General features: G+C 42.9%; 1 protein-coding gene across 8 annotated transcripts in view; it reads right to left on the minus strand.

The window, feature by feature from the left end:
* Positions 1–12268: 12268 nt before the first annotated feature.
* The window catches only part of DOCK8 (dedicator of cytokinesis 8), a 238624-nt gene continuing 225289 nt past the window's right edge, over positions 12269–25603 (minus strand). For all 8 annotated transcript variants that reach the window (XM_077966188.1, XM_077966186.1, XM_015117845.3 and 5 more), the window contains 2 exons: positions 13839–14009; positions 12269–13370 (listed from right to left, as the gene is read on the minus strand). In XM_077966188.1, the coding sequence (XP_077822314.1) occupies positions 13310–13370; positions 13839–14009 (232 nt within the window). In that variant the 3' untranslated portion in view covers positions 12269–13309. The remainder of the gene's footprint in view (positions 13371–13838; positions 14010–25603) is intronic.

A 25603-nucleotide genomic window follows, 5' to 3' on the forward strand; every position in this document is an offset into this window, starting at 1 on the left:
TGGGGCGCGGGGGCAGGGTGGGTGGTGCTGAAGCAGGTGGATCGCAGTGAGACCAGGAGTTCAAGACCAGCCTGGTCAGTGTGGTGAAACCCTGTCTCTATTAAAAATACAAAAATTAGCTCGGTGTGGTGGCAGGCACCTGTGATCCCAGTTACTCGGGAGGCTGAGGTAGGAGAATGGCTTGAACCCGGGAGGCAGAGGTTGCAGTGAGCTGACATGGCAACACTGCACTTCAGCCTGGGCAACAGAGTGAGACTCTGTCTCAATAAATAAATAAACAAATAAATAAATACATAAAGGTGCTAGACTCTTAATCTTTTCAGGTGGGAGGGCCTGGAATAAAAATATCTAGCTATGTTACCAGAAATTCTTTACAGATGCAAATTTTCCCCCATAAAGGATGGCTTTGCAGGGCCATTTCAAAATATGGCAAAGAAACATGTTTTGGGATAAAATATTTTGATTCTCTTGTCATGTAATATTATGCCAGAGTCAGACTAAAAAGTCACAATATATAGGGTTAAATAAAACCCATCTGATGAGAATTTTTGGTCTGTAGGGCACGACTCCCCAGACCCCTTAGATAGGAATTTGGAAGATAAGAAAAAATCAGAGCTTAGTCCTCAAGCAGGAGTGAAAGTTTATTCAAAAGCTTTAGAGCAGGAATGAAAGGAAGTAGAGCACATTTGGAAGAGGGCCAAGGGGGCACCTTGAAAGATCGAGTGCACAGTTTGACCTTTGACTTGGGGTCTTATAGGCTGGCATACTTTCAGGGTCTTGGGTTACTTCTCCCAATTCTTCCCTCGGGGTGGGCTGTCCACATGTGCAGTGGCCTGCTAGCACTTGGGAGGGAAGTATGCACGGTGTATTCGCTGGAATTGTACGGATGCTTTCTCGAGGCGTTCTTCCTTTACCAGTGTAGCATTCCCACAGGAAGGTCATTTACCAATTAAACTCCACCACTTTGGCTCTTAGTGCATGTGCTTGAGCTCACCTGCCCAGTTCCTGAGATCTTATTGGGAAGCTGCTGATCATCACTTTCAGGTTTTTTCTATCTATCTGGAGACTGCCTTTCCCTGGTGCTGGCTGCAACCAGTTATTATTTGAGAGAGACAGTGTAACAACCATCTGACTCACCTGATGGTCCCCTGACATTCCTGGTCGGGGTGGGGGGCCCTCTCCTGCACTGCACATGTCTGCCTATCTACTGTAACAAGGACACCATCAGATGATTGCTAAGGTTTCTCCCCATGTGAGGAGTCCTGAGAAAATGGTATTATTGGAGATACTGAAGAGTCCTCAGGGAAAGTCTAGATGGCCTAGACAGCCTGTGGCGCTCCATGTCACCCTGCCACCAACGTCTCGCTATCTTTTGTCATCCTCTGATCTCCTCCTGCTCAACCCCATTTCAGGGGAGGAGGAAAGAAATGTAGAAAAGATAATGAGGCAAAGTGGCGATGGGTAGTGAGAGGATGATGAAGTGGTAGATAATGGGAGAGTGGAGGGAAGACACAGAAATTATACACATATACTTTTTTAGAGAAAGGACATGGGGAAAAGATAGGGGGCATCAAAGAAAGAACATTTACCTTCTTTTTTCATCAAATAAAATAATCGCTGACATTTATTAAGCCCTTGTCCTAGGCCTGGCACCTTGTTCAGTTTTTCACATGCATCATTTAGCCCTCACACATCTCATTTTATAGATAAGTGAGAAACAGACTTATAAAATTAATCAGTGTGTCCAATATCACTAATTAGTAAGAGACAGGACAAGGCATTGAACTTTAGTATCTTTGACCTCTGAGCTTATACTTATAAATACTAGCCCACATGGCTTTCCTACCAGCATTTCCTCTGAGCTAGGGAATGTCACCATTTTCCTTATGGCCATCAGCATTTAGACTCAATATCATTGCTAACATACAGCGATGAGCTCATCACCATGGGCAGACAGATAGGCAGGCACCTAGCCATGCGCTCACTCACCCACTGATGACACTCAGGAAGGCTTGGTGAAGACAAGTAAAGACAATGAATATTATAAATAGAAAGTATTTCTTGTGAGGTGCCATCATGTAGGGAAAGCTTCTTAATTAACTCTGGCTGGGTCTAATGTTGAAACTAATTCTTGGCCGGCAAGGTGGCTCATGCCTATAATCCCAGAACTTTGGGAGGCCGAGGTGGGCAGATCACAAGGTCAAGAGATCGAGACCATCCTGGCCAACACGGTGAAACCCCGTCTCTACTAAAAATACAAAAATTAGCTAGGTGTGGTGGCACATACCTGTAGTCCCAGCTACTCGGGAGGCTGAGGCAGGAGAATCACTTGAACCATGTAGGCAGAGGTTGCAGTGAGCCGAGATCATGCCACTGCACTCCAGCCTGACGACAGACAGAGACTCCATCTTAAAAAAAAAAAAAAAATTATTTATTGTTCTTTCTGGGTAGAAGATAGTTCCTGCACATGTGCCCAGAAGATCACAGGTCCCTGTGGTTTGTTGGGGGATAATACACACAAAAATAAGTGGTGAATATCCATAGCTAACCACAGCAAATGTTCTCAGTATTATACCTATCAGAAAACCCAAGAAAGCCTCATTGTAGGATACCTCTAGGTCACCCTCTAGCGATTATGATTGATGATCACAGAGCTGTGATGCGATGATGTCCCATTGGGGTCTTCCACCTGCTTATCATTTCTCTGCCTGATATTTCAACTGTAAATTTGTGAGGAAATTTGGGAAAGACTGCATCAGACCCCTATCCGATAGTCTCCAAGCTGTATGCACTTTCCCTGGATCTTTCTCTGTTTCAATGCAGGGATATTACATCGGTTTTGGAATCAGTCAGAGTCACGTTCAAATTCTGCCTCTGCTGTTTATTGAGTGAGGAGCAGTGGTACGAATCCCTTGTCCTTGAAACTGCTGCATTCTCTCCTGTAGAAAGGAATTACGGCAGGTGTTATGAGGATCAGGTGAGCTAGCACACACAATGCACCAGCACAGGGCCTGGAATATGGCAGGTGACCACTCACTGCAAACTCTTATTCTTCATGCTTCAGTTATGTATTGCTATATAAAATACCAACCCAGGCCTTAGCGGCCCCCAGGACTACACCCATTTGTCATGAAGAGCTTTAGTGAGCTTTACTTGAATAACAACCATTTATTTGCTCATAGTTCTGTAATCTGGGCTGGGTTCTTCTACTGGTCTCACCTGGGTAGTTCATGCTCTCATGCTGACCATCAGAAAGCTGAACTGGGGCCAGAAATCCAAGACAGCATCACTCACATGTCAGGAAGCCTGGCTGGGGTGCCTGGGCCAGCTCGGATCAAGCCTCTGCCTGGTGTAGTGCTCTGTTGTCAGCACTTTAAAATTCTTAACAATTTTAAAACAAGGAACCCTGCATTTCATTTTACACGAATCCCTGAAAATTGTGTAACCAGTCCTTGCAGCTGGATCTCCTTCTATACTAGCTCAGGGCTCCAAGGGAGTGAAAGCAAAAGCTGGCAGGCTTCTTTTTTTTTTTTTTTTTTTTTTTTTTGAGACGGAGTCTCGCTCTGTCGCCCAGGCTGGAGTGCAGTGGCCGGATCTCAGCTCACTGCAAGCTCCGCCTCCCGGGTTTACGCCATTCTCCTGCCTCAGCCTCCTGAGTAGCTGGGACTACAGGTGCCCGCCACCTCGCCTGGCTAGTTTTTTTTGTATTTTTTTAGTAGAGACGGGGTTTCACCGTGTTAGCCAGGATGGTCTCGATCTCCCGACCTCGTGATCCGCCCGTCTCGGCCTCCCAAAGTGCTGGGATTACAGGCTTGAGCCACCGCGCCCGGCCAAGCTGGCAGGCTTCTTAAGACCAAGGTTAGAACTGGTATGGTATCACTTTGCCACATTCTATGGGCCAAAGCAATTCACAAGGCCATCCCTGATTCCAGAAGAGGAGTGGGAAAATCTTTATGGCCATCACTCGACCTCCATTTTCTACTTTCAGCATTTTCAGCAACTGGGTCCTGAGAGAGCTCTTCTGGTGCTAAGAAGCAGATACCTCCCCAAGTGACCTCATAAAAAGAGGAGTATGTGGTAGAGGGTTGGAAATCTCTCAGAAATGAGGCATAACCCCATCTTAGGAAAGTGGAAAGAGTTAGAAACTCAGGATCTGAGGCTACGCCTTGCTTCTCAGTGGTCACATTGACTTCCTTGGTCAGTCATGGCTTGAGGGGAGGTCAGGGAAACTGGTCACTCAGAAGAGACAGCTGCCCTTTACAGAGACTGTGGGCAGGCCAGCTCTCTATAAGAGGCTGTGAATAAGCGAGGGTATATCTCCTGATAGAAATGTTTTTTATCAGCCATTTATGAAGCACCAATAATTATATGTAAGACAGTATCTTGGCCTATGGGGATATGACTCTAGGAGAGCAGGGCTCCTTTGTTTCAGTCACATAAGGGTATATCTCTTTAACTCTAATTGAAGTCGGGGATGGGGGCAGGTGAATAATCAGAGGTTTATTCTTACTGTCTTGTGCTTGGGGAGTCAGCCCCAGTCCTTGGTGACTGGCTCACATATCCTCATGTTGCTAGCAACACCCACCTACCATGGCGGTGCAGGAGAACGCTTAACTCACTGTTATCTCCAATGCCTGGGTCCAAGCGATTCTCGCCTCAGCCTCCGGAGTAGCTAGGACTACAAGTAGGCACCACCATGCCTGGCTAATTTCTTTTACAGAGATGGAGGTCTTGCTATGTTGCCTAGCCTGGTTTCAAACCCCTGGCCTCAATCAATCCTCCCACTTTGGCCTCCCAGAACCCTGGGATTACAGGGGTGAGCCCCCGCACCTGGCAGAGAACGCATTCTTTTACAAAAATGCCAATTCACCTCAAAGAAAAGTTGAGTGAAGAAGGATGAGAAATTGTGACTTTATCTTACTTTGGTCCCGCTCCAAAGAAGATGACAGACTGAGGCCCACAGAAGCAGGGATTCCCATATGGACTTGGGAATGTCATTACCATCTCCTTGGGGTATGCGGAGGACAGCAGTCACCATCTCTTGACCTCTCTCGTCAGCATGCTTCCCACTTCCCTACTCTACTTCCTCATGGTTTCCTTCCTTCGTGCCCTTAGTCTAGTGTCCCTACCCCTGTCCTAGAGACCCCATCTCTTTTCCCCAGTACATAGCACCCCTCCTCGGTCCCTTATCACACATTCCACTCAGCTGGCGCTAACGCTTTCCTTGGGCCAGCTTTGCCAGCTATGAAAAGCAAGGGGTGAGGTGCAGTCCATCAGATGGTAGAGATGATATAATTGATGATCAGATCCAGGGCAAGCTCCCAGCAGCAACAGCTGTGGCAAATTTCTATATAAGCTAGCTGAGAAACAAGCTAATAAAATGAGCTTATTTCCCAGTGACAATGCAATCTAGTGTTCTATGACCAGCTCCTCACAAAACAATAACCCTGGCATTATGACAAGATTCACGTTAACTGTGCAGGGCCCTGTCTTGACTACCCAGGTGGCTAGCATCTACTTGGATAAGAATGTCCTGATCTTCAAATCTCTTCCCTGATAAAAAGAGGGCTGCTGCTCTCAAGGAACTTCAGTCAAGGGGAGTGGGGGAGACAGTCCCATACGCAGACAAAAAACTAGAGGGTGAAAGGTCAATGAGTGGTGGGAAGGAGAGGGAAAGAAGCTTCCAGAAGTAAGTGCTGAATGGGAGATTAAACTTGGCTGGGGGCCACGGTGGAGCACAGGTGTAATGGAGGGTGGAGCCTCTTTCAAACACCACTCCTCGCTGTGTGCGCGCGTGTCCGTTTCCACTGGAGTGGCGGTGTTTTCTCGAGGCAGGGGATGGCTTGCTTCCATCTGGAGTCTTCGCTAGAACTCCCTCCTCCTGCTTCCTTTCACCCATTCATTCCAAACATACGTTGAGCTGCACATTCTGCGTTCCCAACTGGAAAGGCCTCACGAGGGAGATTTTAGGACTATGCCCACTTGCCACGATTTTACTTTACTTGGTTCCGACTTCTACTCCTTTCCCTGAGCTTCACAGGTTTTGAGCAAAATAGCCCACAGCCTCCCCGAGTCCTTCAGTTACGCTGCGCACCCTCTCACTTTGCTAGTTTCCAACCACTCGCTGCTGGATAGGTTGGAACACTTCTGCTTGCGATGCTCCGAAACACCCTGGACGCATGCGCAGTAACTCTTTTCCCCCCACCCCGCCCCCCGGTCGCCTTCCCCGCCGCCCCGGGCGGTGCTTGCTGTCTCTAGGCCCCATTTAAAGCGCTGCGTTTGCTGGGGAGCTCTTAGTTCAATTCTTGGTGGATTAGGGCCATTGAGAGCCTTAATCAATTGTTGGGTTCCACGCGATCCTCTTTAGAAACTTTTTGCTTAATATGCATCTAGAGACATTCACGGCCCGCCTGCAGAGTTGGAGCCGTTGGCGTGGAGCCTGGGAGGCTGCAGGCAACCCCCAGGCTTCTAAACAGCAACGTCAGTTTAATTATTACAGATCCGTCATGGCTGCCAAGTCCTCTCTTTCTTCCTGGTTATTAACGGGAAAACTTGCTGCCCAGTGGCTTCGTTTCAAGTGATAGTCTGTGTGCTTTGATACCCTCAGGGAGCACTTACAGGCTAGGTGGACACAGGTGGGCTGCGGGACTCCGTGTGTTTACCTTCCAAAGGAATGCACTGCAAACATGCTGCACACAGGAGACAGGGAAGCCTGGCGAGGTTGGGTTTCCAGGTGCCACTGTATGCCCTATCAGTTCCACTGATACCCTTTCTTTCTTCTACTTGGAGGCCCTGGTCGCTGGCTCTCACCAGACAATGTAAACTGGCACTACAAGTGGAATAGACCAGACATTTATTTTCTGGTAAATCAGGCCTCTGTCCTGCCTGCACCTTTGGCCTGATTCTGATTAATGTTGTCAGAAGCAGATGCAATGTGTGGAGGTGTTGGCTAAACTTTCTGGAAGTGTCTATTGTAAATAGTGTTACCTTACATTTTGGGCAGCACTTTTGAGTTTCCAAAGCACGTTCCCATGCATTATCTCATTGGGTTTCCTCACTAGATTGGAAGAAGGTGGAGGAACTCTTACCCTCTTTCACAGTGAAAACACCCTGAAGCTCAGAGCAGTGTAGTAACTTTGCCAGAGTTGCAGGACAAGAAAGCGAAGGAATAAGAAACCAGGTCTTCTGGTCCTTAGTCTAGAGACTTTTGGCAGTCACACATACTTTTTTATTATCTCACTAATAACCCTGATAATCTTGTTGGATAACAGAACAATTTGTTCATCCGTGTCGTGTTCTCTCATTGCATAAAGGAAGTGATGAGGGAACTGATTTCTCAATTGGTTTTTAGAGCTATAATGCCTTGAAAATCACTCCCTTATCCTTGCAACCAGTGATTTGTCATCTCCCAATATGGGGTAAAAATAGTACAGGTAAAAACTAGCTGCCAAGCTAATGCCACAAAAATCAAGTAGGAACTGGGCTGGATTCAGTAACATCGGTCCAGAGAGAGCACTGCTCCTCAAGATGGGTGCAGCATCAAGGACTTAGGGATCAGGAATGCGTACAGCTCTCCAAATCGTTTTCAACCAAGGCAATGCTGCATTTCCTCCGGTAATTTCATAATTAAAAACTTGGTGATGATCAGAAATTTAGATCGTTTTTGTTTGTTTGCTTGTTTTTTTGAGACCGGGTCTTACTCTGTTATCCAGGCTGGAGTGCAGTGACACAATCGTAACTCACTGCAGCCTTGAACTCCTGGGTCCATGCTTCAGCCCCCCTACTATCTGAGACTACAGGCAGGCACCACCATGCCTAGGTAGTTTTTGTATTTTTTGTGGAGATGGGGTTTTGACATGTTTGCCAGACTAGTCTCGAACTCCTGGGCTCAAGTGAACTGCCAGCCTTGGCCTCCCAAAGGGTCGGGATTACAGGCATGAGCCACCGTGCCTGGCCAGAAATTTAGTTTTTAAATCAGGCTGTGTGAGGTTGGGTTTAAGAATATTGAAGCTTGGCTCACGTCTGTAATCCCAGCACTTTGGGAGGCCGAGGCAGGCGGTTCACCTGAGGTCAGGAGTTTGAGACCAGCCTGACCAACATGGTAAAACCCCATCTCTACTAAAAATACAAAAATTAGCCGGGCATGGTGGTGGACGCTTGTAATCTCAGCTACTCAGAAGGCTGAGGCAGGAGAATTGCTTGAACCAGGAAGGCAGAGGTTGCAGTGAGCTGAGATGGTGCCACTGCACTCCAGCCTGGGCGACAGAGTGAGACTCTATCTAAAATAAATAAATAAATAAATAAATAAATAAATAAATAAATAATATTGAAGCTATCATCTAGGTTTGAGGGAAAGCAGTAGAAAGGGGAAACATTCTCTTAAATTTTGCCCATGCATTAATAATAGGAAAAGTCAAGAGTGAATGGAAAGGCATTCCTCTGGGACCAAGTGATCCTTGTTGACTAATTTTCTTTAGGAGCTGGTTTTACCTCAGAGCTAAAGAAAAGGAACAGTCTGGCAGACATCATCACTGATGGCTACCTTCATTCATTACTTTGGTTACTTATAAACATTCATTGAACACCCACTTTGGGCCAGGTACCAGGGATACAATGATGAGAAAAGACACAATTTTGATGCTTAGCTTTTTCTGTTGAAACATAATTGTATTCTATTTTTCTGTTGCCTTCATTTTTCTCCCACTCCCGCCCCCCAACTCCATCTAGCTCTCTAGTTTTGATTCCCGGTCGTTTGCACCATTTTTGGTAAGACACTCCAGAAAATGAATTACTGGTACAGCAAGACATTCCCTCCCCCGCCCATCTATTCCAATTCCCATTTTTCTTCAGGATTTAAACCCCAAGTCTTCCTTCTTCATGTATTGCAAATCCTCTACTGGGGATGGTCCTACAAGGCCAGTGATGGTGAATATTATATGAATTAGATTGTAATCTTTGCCTCTACATAAATTTCTTCTGACTGCATCTGCTTTAAAGCAAAATCTCCTGTAGTGAGCCTTGTGGTTTAACTGTCTTTCCCCTTCTTGATTCTCCAAGGAACTCCCAGTCCCCCTATTGTCAGCCATATGGTTTCAGTATTGACCCAACTTGTAGCTTGAGGGAAGAACCTTGGTTAGCATGAGCCATTCTAATCAGAGTGAACCCAAGGAATTCCATTGGGAATTCTGGGACACGGAAGCTGTCTTCTTTGTGGGGAGTGGTGGTATGGGATTGTGAAGCTCAGGGCTGCTAATGCCATGATGGATGAGCCCAGAATTTCCAGGGAGCACTGCCGAAAGCCTGAGGGTGAGTGCCAACCAAGAGGAAGCAGAGATGGAAAATGGACTTAGGACATGATTTTGAATCAAGCTGGGTCTGAATCAATGCTATCTCTGAATTATTCTGCTAAGTGAACTACTAAACTCTACCACCCCCTTTAAAAATGCCAATTTGACTTTGGTTTTCTATCACTTATGAAAAAAAAAAGATTGCCAGTTGAACCCTACCTATCTAAGGCAATGGGAAGTATTGCTTTAAGCACACACACACACAAAAATACAGGATGTTCATACCCCGGCCATACCCTGAATTCTAAGAATATATTTATAACCTTTAGGTTTGTTTGCAAAATGATATATAATCAGTAATAGTTTTACAGCATTTGAGATAACAAACATTTAAAAATGCATTCAAGACTGGGCGCGGGGCCTCACGCCTGTAATCCCAGCACTTTGGGAGGCCAAGGCGGGTGGACCATGAGATCAGGAGATTGAGACCATCCTGGCTAACACAGTAAAACCGTCTCTACTAAAAAATACAAAAATTTAGGCAGGCGTGGTGGCGGGCACCTGTAGTCCCAGCTACTCGGGAGGCTGAGGCAGGAGAATGGCGTGAACCCAGGAGGCTTGCAGTGAGTGGAGATGGCGCCACTGCACTCCAGCCTGGACAACAGAGCAAGACTCCATCTCATAAAGAAGAAGAAGAAAAAAATACATTCAAAGCAAAACAAAAGTTCCTGGTCTTTGAAAGCATACTTGCAACCACAATTACCAATGACAACTCTAAATTTTGTTTTCTTTTGAAAACAGATCTATTGCCATGGAAAACACTCTTTATAGAATAGAATTATGGAATTTAAAACAATGTGTGGCATGACAAACCCAATCAGATCCGTGCAGTATGTTCATGTTTAATTTTCGTGAGGTTCTTCTGTGATAGTGACAACTGCACCTTTGACCTTGCTGAAGGAGGGGAGGCATGAAGCTAACCAGAAGATTTTCTCTAATGAGCTTTCACAGAAGAGTTTTCCAAATAAAATGAAGAGGGCTAACATGGCATATCAAGTTTCTTTAATTTTCAGGAAACAAAGGTACTAATTTGCTTTACTCTTAGAGATTCTTAAAATGCTTCTTTTCTAACTGCATTATGAATATATAATCAGAGGACCAATGTTCAATATCTTTTTTTATGCCATCACTTTAAAAAGTGCAGCCATGCTCCCCACTTAACTATCTGGAGTTGAGAAACTATCTGGGAGTTAGCCCAGAAAGAGTGTGAACAGCTAGAGCCAATACTGACAAATCCTTATTCTCCAACCCCACAAGTCTCTCTCCTAGGTAGGCTCATGGGGCTCTCAATTATACTCTATCATTCTTACTTTAGACACTAGTCCCACTTCTTTGGTTATCTATATTCTGTGCCCACAAATCAGAGGCATCAAGTTAAAAAAGCTGAAAGCTTCTAGAATGGCACTATCCAGTATGGTAGCCAGTAGCCCCATCTAGTTATTGAGCACTTAAAATGTGGCCAGTCCTAACTGCAATGTGCTGTAAGTATAAACTACACATCAGATTTTTGAAGACTTAATATGGAAAAAAAAGACTGTAAAATAATTTTTTATAGTGGCAGCATATTGAAATAATATTTTATATATATTGGGTTAAATATACTAGTAAAGTTAATTTTGCTGGTTTCTTTTTATGATGATGATTATTTTTTGAGACAGGGTCTAACTCTGTCACCCAGGCTGGAGTGCAGTGACAGGATCATGGCTTACTGCAGCCTCAACCTTCTGGGCTCAAGTGATCCTCCCACCTTAGCCTCCCGAGTAGCTGGGACTACAGGCACATGCCACCACACTTGGTTAATTTTTATATTTTTTTGGTAGAGATGGGGTTAGCCATGTTGCCCAGGCTGGTCTCAAACTCCTGGGCTCAAATGATCTGCCCACCTTGGTCTTCCAAATTGCTGGTATTACAGGTATGAGCCACGGCACTTGGCCTATTATTATTTTTAATATGGCTACTAGAATTTTAAAAATTATATATGTGGCTTGCCTTACTTTCTTATTGGTCAGTGCACTTCTAGAAGCAGGTCTACTCATCATTCATTCATTTAGTGAATCAACAAATATTTATTGGGTATCTTTTTTGTGTTTGAGTGTGAGGTTAGGGGATAAGAATGCAGCAGTAAACGTGTTCCTGCGCTCATGAAGCAAATATACCTATTGTAGCACAAAAGAGATTGCAAAAAACAAACCCAAATGGACCCCAGGTATCTAAAAGCAGGGGATATTTAATCAGGAATATTCTAGGTTACTAGGGTTATTATGGCTATTAGAGTTAAGGTCCAGGATTACATAACTTAGCATCTAACCCTTATTGTTATAGGGCAGAATCTAATATAATAGGTGTTGATGGTATAAATGGCCATCCTTGAGTTAGTCAGGAAAAGGTTACATGCTATGGGCTCTGTTCTAGTCTATTTTGTACTGTGGCTACTACACATGTATATGATCTTCCTCAAGGAACGGAGATGATTTGGAGGGCAGTTACAATGTTTTTTGACCTTGGTCTCAACCCAGTGTCTCCCAAAGAGTAGGGAAATACATATGGAATTAAAATATGTCATGTGTACTCATTTTAAAAAGCAGTTAGGTGTATAATATACTGTAAAAAGAGTTCTTCCCCAAATACCTAAAAAATAAAAAGTTTAGCACTTAAACTGGTGAGTTTTAATTATTATTTTTAAAGTCCTCTTTCAGTCTATAAATTCATGCATACCTGATGGTATAAACAAAAAGTTCTGAAATATCCGAACTAAGTCATCGTTCATGACTACCAGGGTTAAACATTGCAGAAGATACTGTTGGATATTGTTATTTGATGGAGGCCAGGATGATGCATCTGTCTTCTCTCTGAAGTGCTTTACAAAACATTATGAGTTGTCAGCAAAACAAAGCACAAAACATGAGTTGCAAAAGGAAACATTTAGCTTGCAATTCTTATTACATCTTTATTATCAGTCAAGGTCATCAGTCATATTAAAAATATATAATTTAATTCTCAAATAATGTCTTTGTTCCTCTTTTTCCTAAAGTACATTGTCAAAAGAAGTCAAAGTTGAATATATTTTGTAGTTAATATACATATGCTAACAGAGAGCACAATGTACTAAAATGAAAACAGAGATATTATTGCTTTAGAAAAAGCAACTTGGTCCCAGAGAGGAGAAAAATAGATAGTATGCAACAGTGACATAAGAAAAAAAGCAAAGTATTATTGGAGCATTGTTTCCATTTAAGTGAAAGCAGTATCTGTGATTTTTGGCTGACTGCTCTAAGTACCGTGTATCTCCTACATCAGTGCTTTGAATGTATTCCTCTATAAATGCATGTTAAATTAACTTAACATAACAGTAATAATAAAACAAAAATAACTATACAACAATTAGTCCACCATTACCAAAAGGGTAACAAGTTCACAAATAATCTACTCCCAAATTTCCAACCATGATGATTTTTAGAATTGTAGTAAGACTTCCCTTTGCAGATTTATTGAAAATGTTTCGTACTCCTACAACTTCACCTTCCCTTCCTATAAAGAGTGAAGTTCAGTTTGAATCGATTGGTGGATAATTTTTCCATTTTTCCTCAGGCATTTTGAGTTATTCCAATAAATTCAATATGGGCCAGAGGAAATCATCTCTCAGATGGGTAGTGATTGGCTAGTCAGCAGGAGAAGCTGCTTATGCCTTGTTTGGTACATTGTGAAAAAACACACTTTAATAAATACGCAGTCATGCCTGAGTACCCATTCTCCATCCCGCCACCCCCTAGTATGGCAAAAATCTGGTCAGAGTCCATTTGGGTATAATTCCATGGTTCTTTGGATCCCAAAGCTTCCAGAGTGCTGGCTGATCGGGGAGTATACAGTCGGTCCTGGGTGGCAAATGTCCCATTTTTTAAGTACCAGTGAGTCCTTCTGCAGAGTTGCAGGGCCACAGTCTCCACGAATGAAGATGGCTTTTCTTAGCTGCCCTGTGACAACTGGGTTTCACATTTCCTGAAACTAGATCTGTGGAAGGAGTCCCTGAAATTAAGAAAAGAGAGGGAAGAGAGGGAAAGAGCATACAGAAGCAAGAAAGATCAGTTAGCCTTTTAGAAAGGGTTGGGGATGGATCACCCGGTAGAAATGGACATCAGTCATGGAGAACTCAGCAAATAATAAGTGAAAGGTCTGCGACCCCTTCACACTGTGCCAAAACAAACATACAAACCAACCAACCAAACAGAAAAACCAACACAGGCCATCCTTCAGCCCTGGGAATACCCGAGCACAAGACCAACACCAAGGTGTCTGGGAGAGATCAAGGAGCAAGGATTGGGAGGATGGAGGCAGAATGAATCACGCTCTGGTAGCCTTTCTGATTGCAGGACCCTCTTCTACCCTTTGGAGGTTCTGCAGCTCCCCAAGTGCAGCAGAGCATGCCCCAAGGTGCTGGGTCCCATGTGCTGCCCTTTATCCCCCAGGAAGAGGCCTCCTCTGCCCTGTTCTTACCTCTTTTGACTCTCAACTCTGAATATTGGCTTGTACAGTTCTGGAATTTTCCGCTCGATCATTGGCCTGAGGTTCTCTTTTAGCTTGCTATAGTTCTTTTTGAGTTCCTGCTGATATTCCCTCTGGTCTGCCGTGATGAGACGCTTGTTTTTCTCTACGGCTTCACCACATCTGAGATGAAAATATCAGTGTGGGAGAAATAAATGACTTCAAAGTGTTTAGAAATCTGAGAACAATGAAACTACTTACGATTTTTTGAATAACTTTAAGAGCGCTTTCAATCTGGGTGACATACCAGGGTTACCTGTGGAGCTTTTCAAAATGCAGATTTCTGGGATTTATCTCAGACTTAATGAATCACAACTGCTGAGGGGTAGCACCCAGAAATCTCTGTGTGTATGTGTGTGTGTGTGTGTTTTTACCTTATTTTATTATTTTTTGAGACAGGGCTCACTGTATCACCCAGGCTGGAGTGCAGTGGCGTGATCATGGCTCATGGCAAACTTCGACCTCCTGGGCTCCAGTGATCCTCCCACTTCAGCCTCCTGGGTAGCTGGGACTACAAGTGTGGGCCACTGCTTCTGGCCCAGAAATGTCTAATTGTGAAAAGTTGCCCAGGGGATACTGAAGCCAACCTAGCCAGAACTGAGAACCTCTGATTTGCTATGTGCCAGAAGAAGTTTCAAGAAGTTTTACCAGTATTATCTGTTTAATTTTCCCAACAACCCTAAAAAGTCAGCATTTATTTCTATTTTGTTCCTGAAACTCAGAAATGTTAGGATGCTTGCCCAAGATAACACTGTGAGGAAGTGATGGATCTAAGAGTCAAACTCAAGACACTGCAGAATGGAAGCTGTTATACTTTACAAAATCTCACTGTGATTTACAGCAACATGGCAGACAGAGCAGATGGCATTCAGCCCCCTCCTGCTACACACATATGGAAGTGCTAGGAAAGCACAGCAAAAACTTGTTGAAAGAGAAAGGGGAACACCAGGTGCCAGAAAGAAAGAGAAAAATCAAAGCTAGAGTGATTGCAGGAGCAGGTGGCAAGGCAGCTGTCAGTAGGACTGTCCATTAAGATTTTAGGACTGCATATAGGTCTATGTGCGGGGGGCAAGGGGTTTCAAAGCTCACACAAGATTAGTGATCCAGCCTTGGCCAGGGCAAAGGGAGATTCTGGATATACCACCTGCATATCGTCCAGAGCCTTGAAAAGCTACCCCATCTATGAAAGGGGGTTTAGAAAAATGCTGCAAGCTATCCAGAGAGGCAGAATGAAACTTGCTATCAGCTTAGGGCCATTCATGGGAAAGAAAGTCATCTTGAGAAATGGAAATTCTAGGCTTGCACCACACATGGTATAAGTTACAAATGTACCTTCCTTGACTGTATGTGCTTCAAAGTGAGTAAATAACTTAAAAGCCAGTCCAAGATTATTGAAATTGCTACGGCTCAGACAAACCAACATAAAGTTGCTCTGGAGGAACACATTCTCAATCAGGGCATATGGGCCACTCCCGCCAAAGATGAGCTCACAATAAAAAATTATAAACCATATGAGGAAACCAACCACCAAGAGGGAAAACTATGCATCAAACAAAAGAATTAGTCCAATAAGAATTAGAGATAATAAAACAATGTAAAAAACCAAAGTTAATATAGAGAGGTAATAAAATGTATAAAATCCTAAGTAACCGTGTAACTAGAAAAAAATAAATAAATAAAAGGTACACAATCCATGATAAAAACAAATAAACAGGGAATATGAAAAAAGAGACCAGGAAAAGTTCAGAAAAGGACCAAACAGAACTTCTAGAAAAAAGAAAAATGCAGTCACTAGGCTGGGTGTGGTGCCTCATGCCTGTAATCCTAGCACTTTGGGAAGCTAAGGTGGGTGGATTGCCTGAGCTCACAAGTTAATGACCAGACTGGGCAACATGGCAAAACCCCATCTCTACAAAAAATATAAAAATTAGCTGAGTATGGTGGCAGGTGCCTGTAGTCACAGCTACTTGGGAGGCTGAGGTGGGAGGATGGCTTGAGCCTGGGAGGCGGATGTTGCAGTGAGCCAAGTCATGCCACTGCACTCCAGCCTGGGTGACAGAACCAGACCTTGTCTCACCAAATAAATAAATAAATAAATAAATAAATAAATATAAAAAATGCTGTTGCTAAAAGAGAAAAACCTCAATGGACAGGTTAAAGGTTAAATAATAGACTAGACATAACTGGAGAATTAAATGTATGACAGATCCAAGGAAATCACCAATGAGATTTAAAAAATAAAATATATGAAAAAATTGGTTAAGAGACATACACATATATGGCAGATCCAACACACATCTAATAGAATCTCCAAGGGAATGGAAAATGAGAGGGAAGCAATATTTAAAGAGATAACAGCTGATAATTTTCTTTTCTTTTTTTTTTTTTTTTTTTTGAGATGGAGTCTCACTCTGTTGCCCAGGCTGGAGTGCAGTGGTGCAATCTCGGCTCACTACAAGCTCCGCCTCCTGGGTTCATGCCATTCTCCTGCCTCAGCCTCCCAAGTAGCTGGGACTACAGGTGCCCACCACCACACCCAGCTAAGTTTTTGTATTTTTAGTAGAGATGGGGTTTCACCGTGTTAGCCAGGATGGTCTCAATCTCCTGACCTTGTGATCCACCCGCCTTGGCCTCCCAAAGTGCTGGGATTACAGGCATGAGCCACCGCCCCCAGCTGATAATTTTATAGAGTTGAAGAGAGATATAAATCCTGTAATGAACAACAACAGTTCTATATCCAGCCTTGTCATGGCAAAACTGCAGAGCATTAAAACAAAGAGAAAATCTTCAGAACTCATCATGGTTATCTGGCTTGTGGACTGTTAAACCTGGTGTTTTCCCTGTCTCCTACATAGTATGGTACACACCAAAGAAGAAAATCACGTTATTTAAACATGATAAAGTCTTGTCTTTTGTTTTATACTCTTCTACCCAAGGGAACTTACAAATCAATAAACCTTAAAGGGATAGAATAATGACTGTATGTTTCCTAACATGTAATAATTAGTAATAATTATATTATCCTTCAAATGAATAAGATTTGGGTGATCAATATGGCTTACATTATTTTCCTGATAGTGGTACTAGATTTGGGCTACATTATGGAGATACCCAGACATTGTTATCAAATCCTCTTAACACTGAACACATTTTCAGGATGACAGTCAAAGAGGAAGAGGATGGCATGTGGCAAGGAAAAGCTACCTGGCTAGGCAAAAATAAATCTACGACCACAGCTTCATCATGGAATTAGCCTACTATAGAAGAAGGACTTGATTTAACTCACACAGAATCCAAAAGAACTCCCTTAACTGGATTTTCACCTATCTTTTAAGTTTGACATTAATTGAAGCAAATTATAGGATACCTAAGGTTACGAATTAAAGGTTTTAGGGAAGAAATAGAAGGGAAGGTATATGGCCTTTGAATCCTGAGAAATCTATATCACCCCTTATTATTATCTTTTTATTGCTTGTTAACTAACAGTTACAAGTACCACCATGTGTAAAATAAAATCAGTTTCAGGATGACTTCAAGGCCCAAGTTTATAACATTGGCAGACTACAGGAGGTGGGATGAGGCGTGCCAAAGCTAACAGCTAATTTGGGGAAGTCAACTCTGACAACTTTGGTAGAATTAACTAAACTCTCCTTAATCTTTGCAGAAGTAGTAGTAGTTAGCTAACACATACTGATGGCTTACCATGTGCCCTTGACTGAGTTAAATCCTTTATATGCAGACAGAACTGGGGTTGAAACCAGCTGCTACTCATTAGCAGGATGACTTAACCATAAAAATCTTCAATTTTCTCATCTGGAAAATGGGGAAAATAAGCTCATATAATCTCCTAGGGTTGCTGGGAGAATTAAATGAGAAGCTGTGATAATAAGGCAGACTGGTGCTTCTGGAGTGTGGCAGATTGTATTTGCTAAAAATGGCCACAAGAATAATGTGCTCTCCTAGAACCTTGCCCATACCCCCATCAAGATGTGGGTGGTTCTTTGTGACAGCCACAATGAACAGGATGTGGTGGAGGTGGTACTATGTGACTGGCTAATAAAAGATAATATGGCCTCTGTTTCTCTCTCTGTGTACTATAGGAATTCTGAACCATCCTGTGACAAGTCTAGTTACCCTAAAGCTGTCATGTAGGAGAGACCATGTGGAAAGAAGGAGAGTTAGAGAGAGGAGGAGCCCCTGCTGTTTGAGTATTCTCAGCCCAGACACCAGACATCAGTGAGGAAGCATTCCGGTAATTCAAGTCCTAGCCACTGGCTAAGTGCAACTGAGTGAGAGACTTCAAGCAAAAACCGCCTAGCTGAGCCCAGCCAACCCCAAGTTATAGCACAACCATTCTCATGGTCACAATACAGCTGCTAGAGCCCCAGCCATCATGACCACATCCTAGGCAAGTATCAGGAGTAGAAATGAGGAAAGCAAAAATTATTATGTACCACAATAATAATTAAATTTTGTTTTAAGCCACTTAATTTTGAGGTAGTTTGTTACATAGCAATTAAAAAATGTGGTGTTCTATAAAGACAAATATATTAATAGCTGGAGTAAAAAATTTAGATTTTATGTAGTAATATTACTTTATGTCTTTAAACTTTTATAATGCATAAAATTATTTTATATCCTTTTTCTATATTTCTTCCTTTCAGTCATTTGGGTTATATTCTCTAGTTTATTTGATTAAAATTGAAATAATTTCTACTATGTTAATTTAAATCCCTAAGCTAAAGAGGGCCATGTGCTAAATATCCCTCCTAGAGAATAGCCATATCTCTTGGAAAATGTACACAAGATCATAAAATGACACTGCAAACAACTTTTAAAAAATGGTCTTTTCTGTAACATTCTCATTAGGTCCACAAACATCTGTGCTGCTCTCACTCAGTGATACAACCATCCCAGACTTCCCTCACATCCTCTAATGCTCCCTTTGTTGGTAAATTCACTGAATTCAAGTATTTTCTTAGAACGAATATGCCTAGGGTTTTCTAGTAGTCAAAATCCTACAGAAACCAGACTGATAGGGATTAGAAAGGGCAAGAAGTTGCACCTCTGGAAAAGGATTCCTGGCTTTTAATGACAGTAACATTTTGGGGCCTCCATGTATAGAGTTAAGGTCTCCTACAGAGAGAGTAGTCATGCAGCCCTTACCCTCTCTGCATCTCTTGGTGCCCCCTTTTTTTAGAGAGAGGATCTCGTTCTGTCATGCAGGGTGGAATGCAGTGGCGTGATCTCAGCTCACTGCAACCTCTGCCTCCTGGGCTCAAGTGATCCTCTCCCCTCAGCCTCCTGAGCAGTTGGAACTATAGGCACGCCACTACACCCAGCTAATTTTTTTTGTATTTTTTGTAAAGACGAGGTTTTGCCATGTTGCCCAGGCTGGTCTTGAACTCATGAACTCAAGTGATCCGCCCATCTCAGCCTCCCAAGTGCTGGGATTACAGGCGTAGCCACTGTACACAGTCTTGGCCCCCCTTTTTCAGCACAGCCCACGCATTGGTTCCTCAATGTGGCAGAAAAAAATTTGTTAGTTGTTTTCTCAATATCCATTCTTTCTTCTCTAGCAGAACTCCAGGCAGTGTGGCCACCTGAAAACTTACATTTCCTAGCCTCCCATGCAGGTAGGGATAGCTGATAATATAGGTGAAGTCACTGGGAAAGGGGCATATCTTTTTGCTCTTTCCTCATTTCTACTCCTGACACTTGCCTAGATGTGGCCACAATGACTGGAGCCCTGGCAACCATATCATGACCATGAGAATGGGTGCACTATAACCAGGATGGCATGACAAAGGAAAGGAAAAGAACCAGGGTCTCTGATGACTTTATGAGGCCACTACACAGCTCTACATCGACTACCTCCAATCTTATTTAATGTGAGAGAAAAATACATTTCTTATTTAAGCTACTCTTAACTTCTGTTACTAGCAACTGAATATAGTCACTAGAGGGAACAGCTCAGCATGGCAATTAAGAGGATGGACTCTGGAGCCAGAGTGCTCAACTCTGAATCCCGCTTTGCTACTTACTGGCTTTGCAACTTTAAACAAACTCTTTAACCTCTCCGTGTCATAGTTTCTTCATCTGTAATATAAGAGTGGTAAGAGCCTATGCCATAAATTAATGTAGAGATTAAATTAGTTGATACTTATCAAATGTTCAGAACAGTCTCTGCACATAGCTAAAGCCAGAGCACATGGTGGTGGTATTATGCCTGACAGATCCAGTCTAAGTAAATGAACTATCTGGGCTTATTGATCTATCGAATATGAGAATGATAAACTATTAGAGATGCTGTGTTCTAGTCTCTTTATTTCATAGCTGATGAAACTAACATGCAAAGAGGCGAAGTGCCCTGTCCAGTCACATGGCTGTGGGATAGCACAGTTGGATATAAACCCAGAATCCTGCTGCTCCCAGGCCAATGTCTCACAGGCATCACTGTGTCTTATGATTCAAACTTTATAAAGACAGACAAATCATGGATAGACAATCTCTGTATTTAAGTCAGATTAATTCTCTATTTCCCACTCAAATCCATCAGTTCCCTATTTGTCCCAATGAATAATGTTACACTTAGTATGTACGAAGTCTTATTCTAAGTTTCATGTATTAACTGATTTTATTCTGACATTAACTACAAGGGGGATAGTTAGAATTATTATTCCCATTTTACATCTGGGGAAACCGAGGGTAGGTAACTTACTCAAGGTCACATATCTAGTTAAGGCAGAATGGAATCTGAACTCAGGCAATCTGGCTTGAGTGCCCATATTCCCAACCCCAATGCCACATATACTGCCTAGGAAAGCCATTTCCCCATTTCCAGCTATAAGCCAGGCATATGACCTTGGTCTCAAGTTAAAAACTACTGCTTCTGTTTCCACCTACACTCTACACATTTGGTTGCCCTTTGGCTACTCGGACAAATTCCTTCTCCTTCCTCTTCATAGACCCCAACTCCAGTTTAAAAACACCACCACTCAACAGCCTGTTCTCTGAGCCTATGACCACATATATGCTGCAGAACCCTTTCAGGGCATACCTGAAGCTACTTCTCTTAAAGGCAAGCTGTAACTGGTGCCAATGAGTACTACTATCTTTTATTTAAATTAAAAACAAATTTAACATCACTTAGTCTGTATAGGAATGAGAAAGTCCAGATAAGTATAAAGGAGAAAATGTAAAAGCCTAAATGGTCGGGGTGTTTGGGGGAGCAGAAGAGGAAGATAGAACATTGAATCTCTCTGTCTTGGCTTCTGAACCTGAGATGTTTTTTATGATTGCAGGAAAAGACAGAAGCAGATTGAGGTCCCAGCTTGGTAACAGTCTGAAGAGTTGCAGGACTGGCTGGACGAGTGCTGGCTGCAGCAAGTCAGGCTGCCAGGATTCTTTATGGCTGTTTCTGCTTCCACTACAGCTGAGTTAGAAAGGTTGCTGCCCAGTGGTGGCACTAGACACAGTGGGCCTGGCATGCAAACATTTCCGCTATGAGCTCTCAGCAAGAGAAGGCTCATTTATGGTCACCTTGGAAATCTGGGCTTATCGATCTACAGTACAAGTCTGCTGAGAAGCTGGAGCTTACCAAAGGGGAAACCTGAGAGCTGTTCAAGCCCCAAACATTTTCCACTTCTGCGTCACCTCTGCTGTCTGTTAGCAGAGTGGAGGAGAAAATATACCAGTGCAAACAACGTGAAAAAATAGTTACTCTATTCATTAAAAGCTGTAATTTCCAGATTGGACTTGAGAAGCAATTAAGCCACAGAGGCACCTCATCTACCACCTGTATTCAGGGTACGATTTACATACCGTAACATTCACTCACTTTACGTGTAGAGTTTGATGAGTTTTAGCAAATTTACACAGCTGTGCAGCCATCAGCACACTCTCACCCATGCCTTCCGATCTCTGTGGAATAAAGTGGAGGGCAGGCCAACTGCTGCGTTTGCACACAGAGATGAATCATGAGCAGCAGTACTGTTTTGCCTGCAGCCTTGTCCCACTGGTTTTGGGACTTCATCCTTTCACATATGCAGCGCAGTGCCTGGCACAAAGTAGGAGCTCAATAATTGCCAAATGAATGGATGAACTGACGTCTATAGTTGGTTCCAAGTGCAGCAGTTTGAGCATGTTTGCTTCTTTGAAGGGAGGAAGCAGAAGACAAAAGAGGTAAATGATGATAAAGATGGCCTCAGAAATTAAGCCCTTAGGGAAGGAAGGAGAGGTAATAGGGAGAAAATGTGAAAGGGAGGAAATTAAGCAATCTTTGCAGGCTCTCCACTCAAAGTTTGGTCCAGTGTAGCAGCAGCAGCATCACCCGGGGACTGTTAGAAATGCAGTGCTTCAGGACCCACCCCAGACCTACCGAATCAGAATCTGTATTTTTATTTTTCTTTTTTTGAGACAGGGTCTTGCTCTGTTACCCAGGCTGGAGTGCAGTGGCACAATCATGGCTCACTGCAGCCTTGACCTCCTTGGGCTCAAGCTATCCTCCCACCTCAGCCTCTCGAGTAGCTGGGACTACAGGCACACACCACGACCCCGCCTGGCTACATTTTTCTATTTTTTTAAAGAGACGGAGTTTCATCATGTTGCCCAGGCTGGTCCTGAACTCCTGGGCTCAAATAATCCTCCCACCTCAGCCTCCCAAACTGCTGGGACTAGAGGCAGAGCCACTGCATCAGGCCAAAATCTGCATTTTGACAAATCCTCAGGTGATTTATAAGAACAGTGAAGTTTGGGAAGCACTGACAGTCTCCTGGCATTCCTAGAACAATGCAGCAGCCCAGCCAGCGGGGAGAAAGGTGGGACTGGTTCCCATGTGGAATCACCATTAAAAGGGCAGGAGAACAACATTGAAAATGGTGAATTTGATTTTGAAAATCCAACATTTCTGCAGGCCATCTGGGGAGAATGATAGCATCATTATTGAAACTCTAATGCATAACTTTGTAAAAGGACCAATCCTAGGAAAGTCCATTTACTCTTGTATCTCTTGCCTGTGACTAGTTTTACTGGGTTCTGTTTCTTTTGGGAGTAACTTTTCCTGGGGCTGGGAGCTAATGAGAAACACATGTTTAGTAGGGATTTTGTAAGTACATTTTACCTAGGTGGAGTCATGGAAAAGATCGTACCCATGAGATACTAGATTGCAAGATTTATAACTAGTAGAAAAAATTGAGGCAAACTTAAGTAAATGAAAATCACTCTCTTGACAAGTTTTCTTATGCATTTAAATTCTATTCATAGCCTCATTTACTGATATTATCGTGTTTCCAATCTTTCCTCTTTGTCCTAGCATGCTCATGAGAACATGCTGCTCCAGGTGGACTTAGAGGAGTCCGGTGCATCAGAGGCATTCCTGACAGAGTCTCGTGGTCCTGCTGTTCCACTCACTGGTACCCAGTCCTCCTCATCCCCGGGGATAGGTTCCAAGACCCCCAGGGGATGCCTGAAACAGCGGATGGTACCGAACCCTGCATATGTTATGTTTTTTTCCTATACACACATTTTTATGATAAAGCTTAATTTACAAATTAGATACAGTAAGAGATTAACAACAATTATAGCAATATACTGAAATAAAAGTTATGTGAATGTGGTCTCTCTCTCTCTCTCAGAATATCTTATTGTAATACTTTCAAACCATGGGTAACTAAAACAGCTGAAAATGAAACCTTGGATCAGGCAGGGTCACTGTCATGGCTCCGTCTTCCCCACTAGTGCCTGTCTTCCACCTATATAGTTAAGACAAGATTTAAGTGGTGTTTTTCCGTAACGCCTCTCACAAACGCTCCAGCCTGAAACTGATTTCTCTTTTCTGATCTCTATATTCCTGTAGGTAGTCATTCTTAAAGTTCTGTGCGTATGCTGCATTGTGTTATTCAGCCATGCAGAGCTATGTCCTGTCATCAAGAAGAGAGGAACAAGTCAGATCTCTGTATTCCCATAACTAATATCGTGCCTGGAATATAGTGAGTGCTCTTTAAACATTTCGTAGGTCCTTTTAGAGGTCCTGGGGCATTGTCAACTTTGGAAGCCTTCAACCGTAATTAATCTTAAATAAAAATATATGAAAAAAATTTAAAAAGCCCCCAATCTCTGAGCCCAGGAGTTCAAGACCAGTCTAGATGGCATAGTGAGACCCTGTCTCCACAAAAAGTAAAAGATAGGGCTGGTACGGTGGTTTATGCCTGTAATCCCAGCACTTTGGGAGACCGAGGCAGGTGGATCATTTGAGGTCAGGAGTTCAAGACCAGCCTGGCCAACATGGTGAAACCCCATTTCTACTAAAAATACAAAAATTAGCCAGGTGTGGTGGTGCACATCTGTAGTCCCAGCTACTTGGGAAGCTCAGCGGGGAGAATCTCTTGAGCCTGGGAAGTGGTGGTTGCAGTGAGCCGAGATTATGCCACTGCACTCCAGCCTGGGTGACAGAGTGAGACCCTGTCTCAAAATAAAATGAAATAATAAAATAATTCCCCAAATAATTTTCTAGCCTTTTAAAAGATATGTATTATGTACTGAAAAAAAAAATCTACTTTTTTGGTCAGAATTGTTGTCAAATACAGGAAACAATTCAAATATCAAAACATTAATCAAGATAATCTGTGAGTATGTTCACACACATGCATAAATGCAAACACACAAGGCCACACACACATCCTATTACCAAGTGGTTGTGATTCATTGACGGGCACAGTGTGTCTCATGTATATGTAGCAAAGTTGTGGACCTCTCACAAAAGCCTGTGAAGGAGATATCTCTAACCTCACAAATGCTAGCATTTTGATGAGTTTTCACTGAATTTAGCAAACTTTAACCTTTAGTCTCCTTTATCCCCATCTGCCAAGTGAAGATATTCCTATACTTAATATTCTTCTCTAAGGTTTTGAATGAAAAGAAATATTGGTACACATTTTTCTGAAGTCCTTTTCTCGTATAGGAGAAATGCCCTCATATCCTTCATACTCATTTTTTTAGGGCCATTGGAGACCCAATATCTGTCTGTATTGCAATAAATTACAAGACTTCGACCAAAGACCCAGCTCCTAACTGACTGCTCTTGAAGCCAGCTCCATTGCAGAATTTAGGAAGAGAGATGAGACTCGTCTGACATGGGGAACTGTTACAGGATAATACCTTCGAAAAGCCCGGTTTTAGAACTTGCCTCTCTCAATTTGAGTTAGTGTCTATTTTTACAAAAAATAAGATATAAGATTTGTAACATTACAATGACTGCCAATGCAAAGAACCTCTGGGACTCTAGTGCATCAGTGGAATATTAGCACATTGATGGACATGTGGACTATCTGGATTCAGAAGACCTGGTCTGAGCTCAGCTCTGCTGCCAACTGTCTGTGTGACCTTAAGTAAAATTCTCTCCCCTCTCTGAACCTCCGATTCCTCTTTTGTAAAATGAGGAAGATGATGATACTTGTTTTACAACAAGTGATGGTTAGGCACACGGGATGCCCCCCACAAAAGCGTTTTATAGTTTACATGTTGGTTACTCATTAATAGTTCAAGTAGTGTTGCTCTGTTGCAGTGGTCCTCAAACTTCAGTGTGCATCAGGATCACCTGGAGGGCTTGTTAAAATGCACATTGCTGAGCCACACCTCCAGAGATTCCAATTCAGCAGGTCTGGAGGTGCCTGAGACTTTGTCTTTCTAGCAAGTTCTCAGGTGATGCTGAAGCTGCT

Source organism: Macaca mulatta, chromosome 15, assembly GCF_049350105.2.
Source record: "Macaca mulatta isolate MMU2019108-1 chromosome 15, T2T-MMU8v2.0, whole genome shotgun sequence".
In the NCBI taxonomy this organism is placed as follows: Eukaryota; Metazoa; Chordata; class Mammalia; order Primates; family Cercopithecidae; genus Macaca; species Macaca mulatta.